Source organism: Cygnus olor, chromosome 3 (genome assembly GCF_009769625.2).
Source record: "Cygnus olor isolate bCygOlo1 chromosome 3, bCygOlo1.pri.v2, whole genome shotgun sequence".
NCBI classification, from domain to species: Eukaryota; Metazoa; Chordata; class Aves; order Anseriformes; family Anatidae; genus Cygnus; species Cygnus olor.
The window spans coordinates 25,532,304-25,547,539 of record NC_049171.1 but is presented as its reverse complement, the minus strand read 5'-3'; the positions used below and the strand labels follow the sequence as shown (position 1 = coordinate 25,547,539).

The 15,236-nt window shown below is 37.3% G+C and overlaps 1 protein-coding gene across 1 annotated transcript in view; it reads right to left on the bottom strand.

Annotated features, from left to right (window-relative positions):
- LOC121066995 (muscular LMNA interacting protein) overlaps window positions 1-11,348 on the bottom strand; it is an 80,229-nt gene extending 68,881 nt beyond the window's left edge. Inside the window, exons 1-2 of the mRNA XM_040550885.1 lie at window positions 11,335-11,348; window positions 7,603-7,759 (exon numbers count right to left, since the gene is read on the bottom strand). Coding sequence (XP_040406819.1) covers window positions 7,603-7,759; window positions 11,335-11,348 — 171 coding nt within the window. The remainder of the gene's footprint in view (window positions 1-7,602; window positions 7,760-11,334) is intronic.
- Between the last annotated feature and the right edge of the window lie 3,888 nt (window positions 11,349-15,236).

Here is a 15,236-nt window from a genome sequence, read left to right as displayed (position 1 = left end):
TGTATCTCTGTATTTGTAATGAGGAAATGTGAACAAAAAGCCGAGTTACAAAGACCCCAACCATTGCATAGTAATGACGATATATTGTGAGCACATTTCCAGAATTCCCAGACCCTAATTCTATACCATGTCTCATCCTGCAGTTCCAGTGTTATCGCTTTGGTGGAAAAATTAAAGGATACATGAAGAAAAACTCATTGTATTTGGCCTAAACACATCACGGAACTCATTATCAAAATGGGTTGCAAGCTAAAACTAAGGTTGGAAAACATATATAAAGATGTGCAAGTTAGAACATTTTTTCAGCTGAAAAGTGTCATTAAAACATGACAGTATTTATATTCCCTTAGTATATTTTATTTTTTCTGGACTTTAGAAAGCAAAACCAACAAGTAGAATTACTGCTTGTAGAAATTTTAGAAAGTTTTAGAAAATTTAGAAATTTTAGAAAAAAATATTAAAAAATAGAAAATTTAGAAATTTTAGAAAGTTTTACATTGCCAGATACCGCGTGGCAATGTGCAGAAATGCACTCCCTTTAAATTCACTTATAGGGAGTGGAAAACAGGAACTCCTAGCAGGTAAAACTGGTCATGCAATCTAGGTTGCATCACAGAAACCTAAGCAATGAGCAAATATCACAATACTGGTTAGAAAACCCAAATGTTTCCACCAGGGAAAACAAAAGAGAAAAAATCTTGTTTAAAAATATCTTTTAAGTGATTGTTTTCATTTTGGTGATTTCAAAAAATAAGTTAAAATACTTTTACATTGCAAAATTTTAATAATTTTTAACTGGTAATGCTGCAAACAAGAGAGAGAGAGAGAAAGTTTCTCCCTTTTTTAAAAAATTTTCAATAGCTTTTAGCACTATGGCCTTTAGTTTTCAATTATTTCTTCTATTTCTTCCAAAAAAGGAAGAAAAAAATAAAAAATCGACAAAAGGAATTCTTACATGCTGCTGTTGACTTTTTTTTTTTCCTCAGGTAGAGAAATAATTTTGCACCTTTTTTCATATACTCTATATACTTATTTAATTTATTGTATCTCTCTGGCTGGTGTCTCTATCCTAGACGAACTGAAGGAAATGAACACAATGGACCTTCAACATTTAATTACATCTATTGGTAGCTATTCTGACATGCAGAAGTAAATAATAGAGAAATAAAATTAAAAATATATATATTTATGAAACTTCTAAATAAAAAAATATTTCTGAAATCTTGTAGATCATCGTCCTTTCTTCAGACACAATAATAACAGCAGAAATAATTCAATGCGATACATTCCCTGCTGCTCTAATTCACTTGAAACAATATAGTTACGGTGGCATCTGCAATGTGTATTCAAGTTAATACTAATGAATTCTGTTTTATATTATGTAATCAACTTTATGCACAATGTCATAATTGCTTGGCTTTAAGTGCATGCTTTTATGTTACTTAGTTCTTTGAAGAGTATAAATTACAGAGTTTAATATAACTAACTATTGAATATCCATTAGGGGGCTATAGACAGCTGCATAATATGTTGCCAAATAGTTTTAAAAGGAGAAACTTATTTTAAATGATTTCCATGACTTCCTGTGTCATCAGTTTGTCGTTGTCAACAGGTTTGTCACATAATTAATACCATCAATTTACAACTGGCCCAGGGTAGTAAATTAAATTATATTAATTATTGCTTTTATTACCACAGCATCTACAGTCCTTACTTGGAGAGCACATATTTATTGTCCTGGGTACCTTATGAAGACAAATGAACACTTCTATTTATTCTCTCTCTTAGGCTATATGAATTCAGTACACTGCCTATTTTGTAATTTAAATTGAGGTCCCATTGTCACTGATTGCTTGCCAGGATTTCCTTCTGGAATACAGATTGCTAAAGTGAAATTGAATATGCTGGTTCACATTACTGCTTCTTCCACTGATTTGTTAATACAAGTCATTTCACTAATAAAATGATACCTTGAGAAAACCTCACTCTTGAAATATCAAGTACTTCCTTTTGAGGTGGCTTATTTATTTAAAGGACAGAAAAGAAAATATAGTCATAAATAATAGGAAAAAAAACTAAATGTGTGCAACATGACATAGAAATATGTTGACTGATGTGCTGCTTTGGTCAGAGCACAAATTCACATGCCCCAAATTCCTGCTAAATATAGTTTTCACACACAGGGCACAGCTAAAGCAGTGAGCCCAGCCCGGAGGTGGGCCATCCAAAAATGTCTGTCTTGTGTAAGCTGTTCTTAGACTCCTTTTCTGTGTTCAGACTAAAGTCAGACAACAGAACAGATATTGTCTTCTCCTGTAGACTGAGAACAAGGCTAATCTGATATAAACGAATCAGTTAATGATATGTAAGAATCTTCAGCAAATTTTTCTATCCTGATTTACTGTATCTATCAGAGTAACCCAGTACAGATTAGCTGATTATTGTGTAGTATGAGCTCCAGTTTATCTGAAACCTTTTACAAACAGCAGCAGATGATCATCTGAACACCAGCTTCGTGTGAAACTTCAGGGGAAAAGCTAAAGCCATTCCAGAAGTCCAGGGTGAAATTTCAGCCCCGATGAAGTTTGTGCCAAAATTCCCATCGACAGCTGTGGTCCGAGAAGTTCCCCACACCATTTCCTAGCTCTGCTACATACGTGCTCATTGTATCACCTTGAACAAAGCACTTAGCTTCCCTCAGTACAGCAGCACACACTAAAACTCACATGCAGATGAATATCTTTTGAAAATCAATGCATGAAAAACACTAGAAAGAGCAAATGACTAATAGTATAAAATTGTCATTATTCACAATGCAAGAGTTCATTCAGCTGAAATGTTTCTTTTCAGTAATAATTTTAATTAGCTTTTCAGCCTGGCAGACTTTATACAACTGTAATTACTCTTTCATACTGGTCTACACAGATGCAGCTGAGCAAAGTGAAAAGTAAGTAAAGATAACCTTTAATTTCCTCTGTTGCAAAGGGGGAGTAATATAACTTGCCTGTTACAATTAATTAATGTAATTAAATGCAGCTTGATTAAATGCTCTAGTGACATTGGACCTCAAGGCAACCTGGATCTCCAAGTCATATTTTATGTACCACTGACATCCTTAAAGCCCTTACTTGTGCCAGTCTCCTAAAACAGCTAGGAAGCAACGTCTTCCAAGCTAAAAACACCTCTGTTGTAGCACCCCAAGATGTTCTAGTCCCTCATCTATGCACAAAGCTCCAGGTAGGCAGTCCCACACCAGCTTGCACACAGCTTCCCTTTCAGCATATTACCACTGTTCCCTTCTGCCTGTCCTGCATTCATTTCATTGTATGGATCAATCAGAAATGACCCAGAAATGTTGTCTCTCTGATTTTGCACAGGTTTTTTATAGTGTGGCCAGACTTGCCATCTGGTCTTGCATAGAAGGCATTCAGGGACTGACAAAAGTAGACTGAAAAAGTTTAAAAGCTGATTGCAAAAGAAAATTGTAAAAACCTGGTGCTGTCTGGCATGTACGTGCACCGATTATCAAAAACCTTAGCAGTCAAAAGACTCACTGAGATATGGGAGGCTTCAGACCAAGTCCAGTGCCTCTAGAGACAAAAAAAATATCTGCACCTAACCAAAGGTTCTTACAAGTTCTTAGGGTGTATGACTTTGTGTGTAGAGCATCCATACTGGTGTATACACAGAGACATTCACACACACTGATACACTTATGTGCTTGTACAATGTCATGATCCTTCTCCTACCCAACAAAAAGTCTGCAGCCTGCTTAGTCACATTGGTATAGCAGCAGCAAGGCACAACAGAACTCACTTTTTCAGTCTTTTTGTGAATAAATTCACAAAAGTTGAAGTTCTCACCTCAATTATTCAGTAAGAAATTTAAAGTTAGCCTGAATTGATGGTATTTCCTGTAAGAGTTTCTTGCAATTTCAGCTGTGCAAGAGAGTCCCAGAATGCTGCTGTCATCCTCAAAAAAAGTCTTTGGGCACAGTCTCATTAATGTGTATGACATAATTGCCCTTATTTTCTTCTTCCAAAAGCAGGTGCCATTTTCAAATCAAGCTTTGGGAATAGATACAAATCCCTCCTTGTATCTGTCAGAGCTGAGAGATCAGTCTTGGTGGATGATGCTAACAAGGAATGTCAGTTTTACAGTAGCACACATCAGCCACCTCCACTTCAGTTCCTAGATATTTCTGTCTGAGCAGGTGATGGCTGGAGGGATTTCAGCCAGCACTGAACCTCTCCTACAAGTGGTGAAGTTTCCCCACCACACTGCTGGGCACTGTCCATCCTGCCACCACTATTGTGGGAAAATCGAGCCCAGAGGAGCCCATCTGGTGCTGCCACCAACAACAAGCACCTTAGCAGCTGTCCTTACAACGAGATGTTGCAGGGCAACTTCAGTAACACACCAGAGATGTCATGGTAAGCAAAATGTTTTGATAGCAGGTGCTACCCAGTATCACATTAGTGCCTCTGTAGATCCCTGTGTCTTCTAATGGACCATTATCTTTGTACAGTGAACTATTGAGTGACTCCAAAAGCAGAATATGTGCGTTAATAAAAGAGATGTTATGTTATCAGAAATGATAGCTTGAAGGCCACTGAAGAAAAACAGGGGATTTTAACAGAGCCCTCCAAAAATACAAGCACAAGATAATAGCTGAAGCCTTGAAAGCACAAGTACAGGATAGGGGCCCGAGGGCTACAAGCATAAACCATTAATAATAAGTTATTGCTCACTACAGGAATGAAACCTTGCGTACTGGTATTAAGGGTAAAAAAGGAAACAAAGAAGCAGTATCCAGCTTTAAAAAATAAAGAAAGAAAGAAAGAAATCATAAAACCACATACAGTAATGTTTGGATATAACAGCATTTGCTGGCCAATGAAGAAAGATAAATGACAAAATAAACATATAGCATGTATGTTAGCAAACATATAAAAATAACTCAAAGTGGGTTAAATGCACAAAAGAAGTAAATTCCACCATTAACATCATGCACCTCCCTGTAAACAACCAGAAATCCCCACCATTTGTCATAACACGTAGGAAGGAAAAAAAAAAAAAAGTACAAAAGGAGAAAGCTAGCATATGTAGGTTTTAATTATATCATTGTTAGTAAAGACCTGTACTAATTAGATCACTTGAACTTTAACTGTGAATATCACTGTAACTGGACCAGTAATTGACATAAAAGCCCTATGCATGTGTGAATTTGTGTTCATTTATGTAAAAGGCCTGACTTGGGGGGGGCAGTAGATTGAAGAGATGGTAGGTATGAAAGTTAGTGCATGAAAGTCCCTCCCAAAATGACAGGCTCAGGGGATTAGTGGTCCTGTTGAATGAACAAAAACTGATGCATTCAGAATACCAAGAGTCAGTCCAGCCTGCCCAAGGCCACCAGCACACACCTGTCACATCAAGAGTGAACAAGCTGGGTAATTTTGACCTCATCCCAGCAGGCTGTGGGATGCTATATGGACAAAGACTGAGGGGTTATACACACAACAGAAGAAAAAAAAAAGGTCACCTGGAGTAACTTCATGACCTCACCTAGAAGCCAAAGGCATAGAACAACCTTCTGCTCCTGTACAAAGGGTTGCCCTTGCAACTCTGTCTCCAGCTAGATAGCCTTGAGCGACTGTGCAAGTGTACCAGAGACACAGCTGAGCAGGTAAAGGCACCATGTGAACAGCCACCTGCTGTTAATAAAAACAGCCTCATTCTATTAACAGTAATAACTGGGCTAATAAATGTATTCTGATAAATATTGCTTGTGGTAAGTGCCTCCTCCATACTGACCCCCTGTCACAGAAAAGGGAATTAACAACATAATAACTCTATGATTAGACTGCTAATGCTTCAATTAGATTGCCTACAAACTCTTGCAGCACTATGTGTGTTTCTCTGTTTTACATAAGTTGTACTAGATATCTGGTCTTCAACCCTACCCTTGAGGCTTGGTAGTAATTTGGACACAACAGGTGAGACTGAGCATTTTCCACCTTCGTAATGTTTTTGCTCATTTTTGAGGAACTACTTTCCTGCTTTGTTTAAACACAGCTGAAGAAGGACTGCTAGAGCCCCCTTTAACAGCTAAGTTTTGCAGGTGTGCTTTAAATGGCTCCAAGTTAGAAGCTGTGTGTGAAATCCCTCCTGGACTCTGATGAGGATGTGCTGGATGACGGGTCTCTCCATGCTTCTCTGCCAATCTCTTTTAGCAAGACCACTTTAGCAGTATTTCAGCATACACAACAGCACTGACAGTCTCCAGTTACTGTTCTGTTCATGATGCTTCAATACAGAGCCTAAACACCCTTATCATCCAACTTTGACCAGCTGTCTCTGGGTGACTTGGATATACCTCTTCTCTCTGCCTGAGACTAAAAGCTCCTGTCATTGTCTGCCACCCCCAAATGCAAACATCCAGCTCCATCTGGAGCTTTTCTTCACCAAAAGTTTCCTTTCCCTCTCTATTACTTCTGTCTATTAGCTAAACAATGGTAGAATTATGTCTAATTTTTGGATAGCTTTTTCAGGTTTGTTAAAAATATATATTTTTTCATTTTTGAAATCTGCAAACTGTAAAGGTTTTTTGAGGGTTAAAAAGTTTTGACCAAGTTGGGTTTAATTGGAAGGTAACTTTTCATTTAAAGGTAATTGATCTGACAGGGGAAAAGAAAAGGTTGATGCAATTTGCTCTTGGCAACACAGATTCTATCAAGTTGTCTCCTGTGTTCAGACTCTGCCATTATTACTAAACTTTCATTTTCGTTTATTTTAAACCTCTGAAGCATGACATTTTCAATAGATCCCTTCCCAAACCACAGTAACTTGTGTCTAGGCATTCCTTTTGCTAAGGTGCTACATTTTTGGAGCAGGGATCCAAAGGATATAAGGAAACAAGTAGAGCTGTAGAGATTAAATTTTCAAAGGAAATACATCTGGCATCTGTATATCAATGACAAGAGAATAGTACGGCTTTCACATTTTAATCTTCTCAGTGATTGATTGTGACATACTCTTAAATATGATTTTGCAGATCCATAAAGCCATCCAGCACCTGGATTTGTCAGATTTTTATCAATCAGAAAAAAGGTTTAAAAAATAAAAATAAAAAATAAAATTAACATAAAAAGATAATTTAAATTTTAAAAGTGATGTTTTCATAGACTTCATAAAGTGCAAATTAAAACCTTAGTCTTAATCCACTCTTATATGACCAGACTGAGGACTTCTAGTTTACCTGCTCCCATTCCAGTAGGCACCAGTGAAAGCTTTATAATACCAGTTAGCCCAGATGCCTCAGCTCCTTTCCATAGGGAACCAAACAGAAGTGTTCTCACTGATGGTAGGTTAAGGATACACAGCATATTTTACAAATCTTCAGACACTAAATTTTCTTTTTAAACTTTTAACCAATCATAGGTGGAGGCAGTTGGTATTTTGATCATTAAAAAATTGATTATTTCATCATGTATAATCAGCAACAGGTTTTATGTCAGAAGCCACACCACCCTCTCAGTCACCTGTGCAAGCAATTTAACAAACAATCACAATCACCATGAGCCTATCTACTAGCATTCTTACCTGTCCTTCATTAATAAAACTCACTGGGCTGGTAATTTGACTGTCTCCTTCCCCAGTCTGCTGTCCATAACACAGCTTGGAGAAAAATAAAAAAGGAACTTCAAAAAGCAGTGAAGAAATGTGTGTGACAAAACTGAAGAAGAGCTCATATTTTCTTCTTCTCAGTAGCGATTTTCAGAGGTCCTTTTAAGCAGCTATTTTCTGAGTAGGCCTGTGTGGGCCCAGAAGAATGCTGGCTACAAAGCATTATTATTCAGGCACTCAGCTACAAACATGTAAGAAGGTAAAGCTGAATGGCTGCTTGCTTCTTCCACACATTCACAGAAGAGGATGGTATACTTAGGATTTTCTTTTCTTTTCAGTGCTAATCACTAAAAAGCAGCTGTCTTTAAACATTTAACTTCAGCTTTCCCAGATATCAAGAATACTGCATGTTTAACAGCACCAGGGTCATTTTCATCTGACTTTATCTATTTGGAAGAATAGCTACACTTGTTCCAATTAAGTCAGTTTATTTTTATTTTTTTTTCCAACAAAAGAGCTTGTGTGAAGGGTTGTCATTTTACAAACTTGACTTTGTTTCACTAAGAAAAAATATTTTGAGTTTTGTACACTGGCATAATCACTCAGCTGAATAGTCATGCACCATTCCTCAGATATTTTAGAGTGTAGGAAAAAGAATGTAGATTCTCTACAGCAGAATGTACATTTTGTACCAAGAACAAGCATAATTTCTTTAGCCAACAAATCCAGGCAGGTTGAGAACTGATTTCTATGCCCTGGTCTGCCTCAGGCTTCCTGGGCAGCCCTGAGCAAGTGCCTGCAACCTCGTCTGCTCTAAAATGTTCTAGCAATCCATGGCTAACCACAACTTCAGTCTTCACCAAGTGTTCGCAAATATGTTACATCCACCTTACACTATTTGACTACTTCTGGTGATGAAAATATGCCTAATTAACATGTGCTAGCCTTAACTTAGAAGACCTTTTGCTTGTTTGGTTTTCTTGCCCAGGGATAAAATATGGCATCTATCAAGGTTCCTATAGGAGTCCAGCCAAGAAGCCCTTCACAGCTAGGACGATCCCAAGCAGATTGCTATCTTTACCTAAAGTAAAGTTCTGATTTTGCCCTGCAAGTCATATTCCTGCCAGAACAGAGAGATAAATGGTGCTGTTTACTTTCATAATCAGGTTTTCCTTCTGTCTAGCCTTATGTTCTTGGCCTTATATTCCAGTGTCAACTAACTCATCTTGTATTACAGCATTTATTAACACATCTGGCCAACACATCTGACCAATGACATTTTCCTTCCTCTATTTGTCTTTATAACTCAGCTAGGCTTCTCGGACACTGTCTTTTCTATTTCCAGTTTGCAAACTACCTTTAAGTTATCACTGGTAGAGTTTGCAACATCTGAAGCAGACCTTGAGAAAGGTGAGGAAAACAGTGTATCCAGGTGTTGGGCTTGAAAGTATGCTACTGATGCCAGGCTTCTAATGGAGAGTCTCCCAGATTTGAGCAAAACCTTGTCAATGTTATCTTCCAAAATATACTTTAGATTTTCAGATGAAAACATATAAATAAGAATGTCTCGATAGACACTATGAACTAATCAAAAAGATCATTGCATTTCAAAAATGGCAGGTGATTTAATTTTAATGAACATAAGTCTGTACATTGTCTTTTACTTCCCAGCAATATTTTCTTCAGAAGCATGTAGCATAAGAATACAGGTGGTGATGTAATATAAAACTTTTTCGTGTAGTGACGGAGTGTAGATTCAATAGATTCATTCCTACACATTTGTACTTCATGTTGCACCTCCACTCTAAGCAATCAAAGGAAGACACGAAGATAATAATCATAGCTTTAGATTAAAGAAGCAATTGAGTTAGTTTATAGCCAGAACTGCATTTTGGGAGATTTAACATTTCAATCACTTTAAAGCATATCAAAATCCACGTTTTCTATAATACCTGAAAATACACTCAGTACTACCAAGGCTGATTCTGGCAGCAGTCCTGAGATATTCCACACAGATCCTTAAACTACCTTCATCACCACAGAAAAGTGTTTACCTTCAAGCTGTTACCATTAGCAGACATAATTAACATAAGTGACATGGGATGTTTTCTTTCTCCTCTTGTCCGGCAGTTTAGCGTTTTGATATTGTTTAAGTGTTGTTAAGTCTTGGTTATCTTATACCATGTTTTTGATTAGGCTAAAAGTAAAGACACATGCCCCATGCTTCAAATTGTAAGTTTTATATTCTATTGTAGCATCTGAAAAAGACCTCTGTTCCTTTTGTCTCAGATGGGTGACTCTGCAGTCTCCTAAGGGCAGAGCTGGCAGATCCAAGGAGAATGTTGCTTGCTGACTGCTATATTCTAAAATGTCTGGATTGAGGAAAGTCCTGCAAAGCTTCAGATAACATGCTGATTTTTATTTTTATCACTTTGGACAGTTCTTTGCTGAGCATTACTTGAAATAAGTCAAATTTTACCTAAGATCTGAGTGGAAACGGATGTGATTTCTCAATGTGGTCTTAGCTTTGAAAAGGACATAAATATATCTTGGATGCCAACTAAATGTTATTTCTGTCATTACTAGTAATAGAGAAGTAACATTTATCAGCATGCTCACAAGAGTTTGATTCAATGCAACAGACTCAACTTAGAGTCAACTTCAAATGTGCTGGAAAATAATATTATATATGCACAGTTTGTTACCAACAGAGATTGCTTTCTATTTTTCATCCATGTCCTGAAAACTGCATTTCAGAGGGAAATGAATATTGCAATTCAAATTATATAAATGAGGAAGTTAATTTAAAAGTTAAAAAACTTGAAGTGTTTCAGTTATCCATTTGTTGTTTTGAGATATTATTTGAAGTTTTGATTTCTACTAACAGGGATCCTTAAATAAGACATCAGATATAGATTCTTCTTTTAAATTCTACAAAAAAGACCCTATAGCTCATGTATTACTTTCTCACCCAATGTTTTGACAAGTTGGAAGATTTACAGGTTATAAACAGATTTGGACTTAATAAAACTCTCCTTCTTACATTTCAGCAAATAACTTGTTAGCATACTTTATCCCAGAGACTACATAACTCCTGTGAATAATATTAAGAAATCATAAGCATTTTTAAACAATGTTTTCACATCTGTATGCACAAACCAATGCGCAATCTAAAAGCTTCATAATCAATGCTTTGTGAACAGTTTCAGAGGTTTACAAATATAGAAGCATATCCAGGTTCAAACTAAAAAAATAAAGTTTAAAAACCTTAGCACTTTAAGTCCCACTGCAATCCAATGTAAATGTAGTTATGCATGCTTTTTACTAAAGGTTCAGGTTATTTTCTACATATATATTTCTTATATATATATCTATATATGCATTTAAGAAAAGGTTGTCAGTGTATTATTTCTGTCAAATTCTGTCTTTTCATTTTCCTTCTGGTTAAGGCTGTTTCATCAGGGGGGAAAAAAAAAAAAAAAAGAAAGAAAAAAAAAGTGATTAGAAGCTCAGTCTTTCAAACATCACCCAGCTAAGGTATTTATTTATTGCAGCAGAGGCTGCAGGTCAATGGAAGAACTCAGCCACTCCAGAAAAACACAAAGCACGTGTGCTTGCAGGATCAGTCCTCTTCTCTGAAATGCCCTTTCTCTAACTTTTAAAGGAAATGTATTATTGACAAATGCAGTCTATCAAAAAGGCAGTTACCTCATGCAGTACATGTCTTACAGCTCCAGTCTCTGATTTTGCATCTGCCCTGACTATTAGGTCTTGTTTGTTAACTAGCCAGAAGTTGGCAGTGAGAAAAAAAGTTGGAAAGTTAAGGAAATGAAACAAGTTATCTTTGAAAGTGGCTCAAAAGCCCTCTTGTACTAAGTACTTATTTTTTCTCTGCTTCCCAGAAAAGATCCTTGAAGGAAATTACCAGATATACTGGTAGCTGGTAACATTTCATTCATTTAAAATGTTGCCTTTAATTTCAGTAGAAGAAGCCAAACACTGTGCTTGTTGCATGTAGTATTGCCTCAGCTGACTCTGTATTGCCATTATACATAGGAAATCTCATCTCCTTTGCAGTTCTGAAGTGGACCAGGAATTTTTCATTTAAGTATTTTCTTCCACATAAGTCAGTTTGCTTGAACAAAATCTTTTAACAGAACATATTTGCTTTTAGTCACTTTTAATCTGGAAGGTTCCTTGAATCCAGGAGGGACTGACTAGTGGAAACACTGAGAAGGATGGACAGAACAGTTTTGAATATGTCTCTCTTTGAAGACCAAGACGGAAACTTACTCCAAGTTTCCTACAGTACTAATGGAAGCCCCACCTACCAGGTAATTAACTATTTTCAGCTGTCTCTCTCTTAGACACTATTTTCAGCACAAGCTTTGAAAGCTGTCATCATCAATTAGCATCACAGAACAAACTGCCAAAGATTGAAACTTTCTTTCAGAAAAAGTTTTTTCCTAGCCAGAAATGTGAAACCTACTCATTGAATGTAATGGTGGTGATATGACCTCCCAGAGCCAGGGCAAGCAATCAGCACAAAAATCCTAAAGCTGAGGACTTGGGTGGAGGATGCATATTTGATGGGCAACCACGGAGCTTCAGGTAGATTTGTAGAGGACACCTTTTGCTCTGGAACACTCATCGGCACCTGCCTTTTATCAGAGAGCAGCTGCGACCCACAGCATCACCTGAAGTTCACAAACAAGCCAGAAGACTGCAGGTGAGGTGTCTGTCCTGAGGGGTTCATCATCATAGAATCACAGAATGGCCTGGGTTGGAAGGGACCTTAAAGATCACCCAGTTCCAACCCCTCCTGCCATGAGCAGGGACACCTCCCACCAGACCAGGTTGCCCAAAGCCCTATCCAGCCTGGCCTTGAACACCTCCAGGGATGGGGCATCCACAACCTTTCTGGGCAACCTGTTCTAGTGCCTCACCACCCTCTAAGTGAAGAGGGTTTTCATAGGCCTCTCTCCTTCTTGCAAATCCAAACATTTCAGGAAAGAGCACGGTCACAGATAGATTGAAGTAATTGCTAGGCATTTTTCTTTGGCTTCTTACTAGTGATAAGTCAACAAAAGATTTAAGGCTGCATTGGCCCATAGCAGTTCTGGTCAACAGCAAAAGTGCTTACACTGAGGATTTCTGGAACAAAGAACAAAATCATGCCTGCTTCAGGGCTTCTTGTCTGCTACATAGGACACAAGCTATTTCCTATTCATTACACTTCCACTAGAACCTCAAACATTCATCAGAGCACTCAGGATGAAGAGGCTTTTGACATGCTTTCTGTAGAAAGAGTGTTTGTGTGCGCATGTATGTAAAATGAAAGATGGGAGAATGCTATGTGGGTGGAGGTAAAGTGTCAGGAATTTGGGAACTGCTTTTGCAAACAGCTATGTCAGCAGACTGTGTATTTGTCCCATTAAAGCAAATTAGATTTTGCTCACATGAAACTCCAAAGTTTTTACGATTACCTAGGAAAAAATTAGATCTTGAGTCAATTTTTATAAAGTTTCTGAGATCACACAAAAGCAAAGATACAATGTGCTGTGATATCTTTGCACCTGCCTACTTGAAAAATATACTTCATTTCATGAGACTAGTTAAGGGCACAGTGCCACAAGAAATACGCCTGTTCACATCAAAAGATCAAATTCTAAATGATCAGCTTGTTTCAACCCTCATAGCTACCTAAGTGCACACTTCAGAAGTTGTTTTTCTCATCCAAACTCTGCTTATCAGAGCATGTTCACGTGATTGTGAGTCTATTTTAAAAAGTTTTTATCTCTCAGCTAAGGTACAGATAGTGAACTAATGAGCTGTTGGGCATCTGCAGCTGCCAAAAAAAAAAAAAAGTGAAAAAAAATGGGGTTTGTTTAAGTAGTCTACCTTTACTTCTTCCCTGTGCAGTGTGAGAATGCATCCCTTCTAAAAAGGGATAACTTGTTTGAATGTATTAATTGAATACTTGCAATCTTGTGACCTTTCATATCTGCCTAAGCAAGCCTGAAACATGAGAGACTCTTTGCAAGATCTCTTAGTCAGCATCAAATTCTTTCCTAATCACTTCTTCATCACTTCTAATATATTCAGATTTTTTTTTTGTTGTCATCACTTTAAAACAACTAGTATACAAATGTGCCTTAGAAAGTATATTCTGGGTAAGAATATTTTTACACTGTACTCCTGATGGTGACTGGTGGACAAGACAAACCCTCTGGTAAGGCTTCATGGTCGTTTTTTTTTTGTTTCTATTCAGATTGAGTTCACACATTAGCAGCACCAGTACCATATCTACAAGCCAAGTTATCAAACAGATCTTATGGGAGCCTAATTTGTGCTGGTTTAATGCACAGACATCATTTTTTCCACAATAAAATAACTATGTGATTTTTGAAAAAATTAAATCTAAAATAAAAAAAATAAAAAAGTACAACATTTCAGGAGAGTATCCAAAAGTAAACCAATTTTTTCAAGAGACAACAATGAAAGTAATTTACTTATGTAACAGCAAAAAAGGGTGCATGAAAAAGCCACCAAATATCAGTTTGCTGGTAGTTCTTGCCATCAATGTAAAAGATTTTCAAACATTCAACTAAATTCTTCTCAGAATGAAGGATACCCTAATACTATCATTGAAAGCAGAGAATTCTGAGGAAAATTGAATCATTCAAGAAAAAAAAAAAAAAAAAATAGGCCTATAATAAGAACATGTAGAAACAAACAAAAAATGGTAAAATAAAAACTAAACCAAATTTAGCAGGAATTCAGTAGTACAGGTGAATTCATTTTTACAAATAGATAGAAATTCTACAAAAGCATCAATGTAAATACATAATGTCTAGGGCACTTCAGAAGCAGCTAAGGTCAGCAAAACATGGGAATGAAAAGGGTAATTTAGGTCCACAAACGCAGGAACTGCTGTGATCTGTTTACATCCACCACCTAAATGTGTAAGCAGGTAAATTCTCTCTCTACGAATTGCTGTGCACGTGAGGTGCCTGTGTCTTTGCCCTCAGACAGGAGTGTAATCACAGATAGCCCAGCGGATTTCTCAAGTACCTGTGGGACCACCACGAAGCAACACTCCTAAAGCCATGAGCCTGAGGGAAGTGAAACCATGCGTAAGCTTTTATACCGGCCAGCAGGTGGTTAAGTCCTCACCTGGAGGACAGGAAACTGACACTAAATTCCTCTTCTGTGTGACCTGGAATATTTCTTCCAATTCTTGTCACAATATATTTTTTTTGGGGGGGGAGGGTTCTGGAACCATTTCCAAAAACATTTCCACTACAGGTGACATCTCCCTGAGTTATAGTCACAGGTGGGTTTTTCTTCCAGGCACATGCTTCATCATTTTTAAGCCTCGGTAGGCTTTTAGCATCTACAGAGCCTCATGGTACAAAGTTCCCAGTACACCAACATGCTCTGCAAAGAGGAACCATTTTGGTTTGAACCTGCAACCTATGGGTTCCATCTGATGTCTGCTAATCTTTGTATTGGTAGTGAATACCAGGACAGTGAATGAAGGAGATTTCTTCCTCTTGAAACAAAATGGTCTTCTAGATAAAGTCCCCTGGAAGATTAGAAGACTTGTT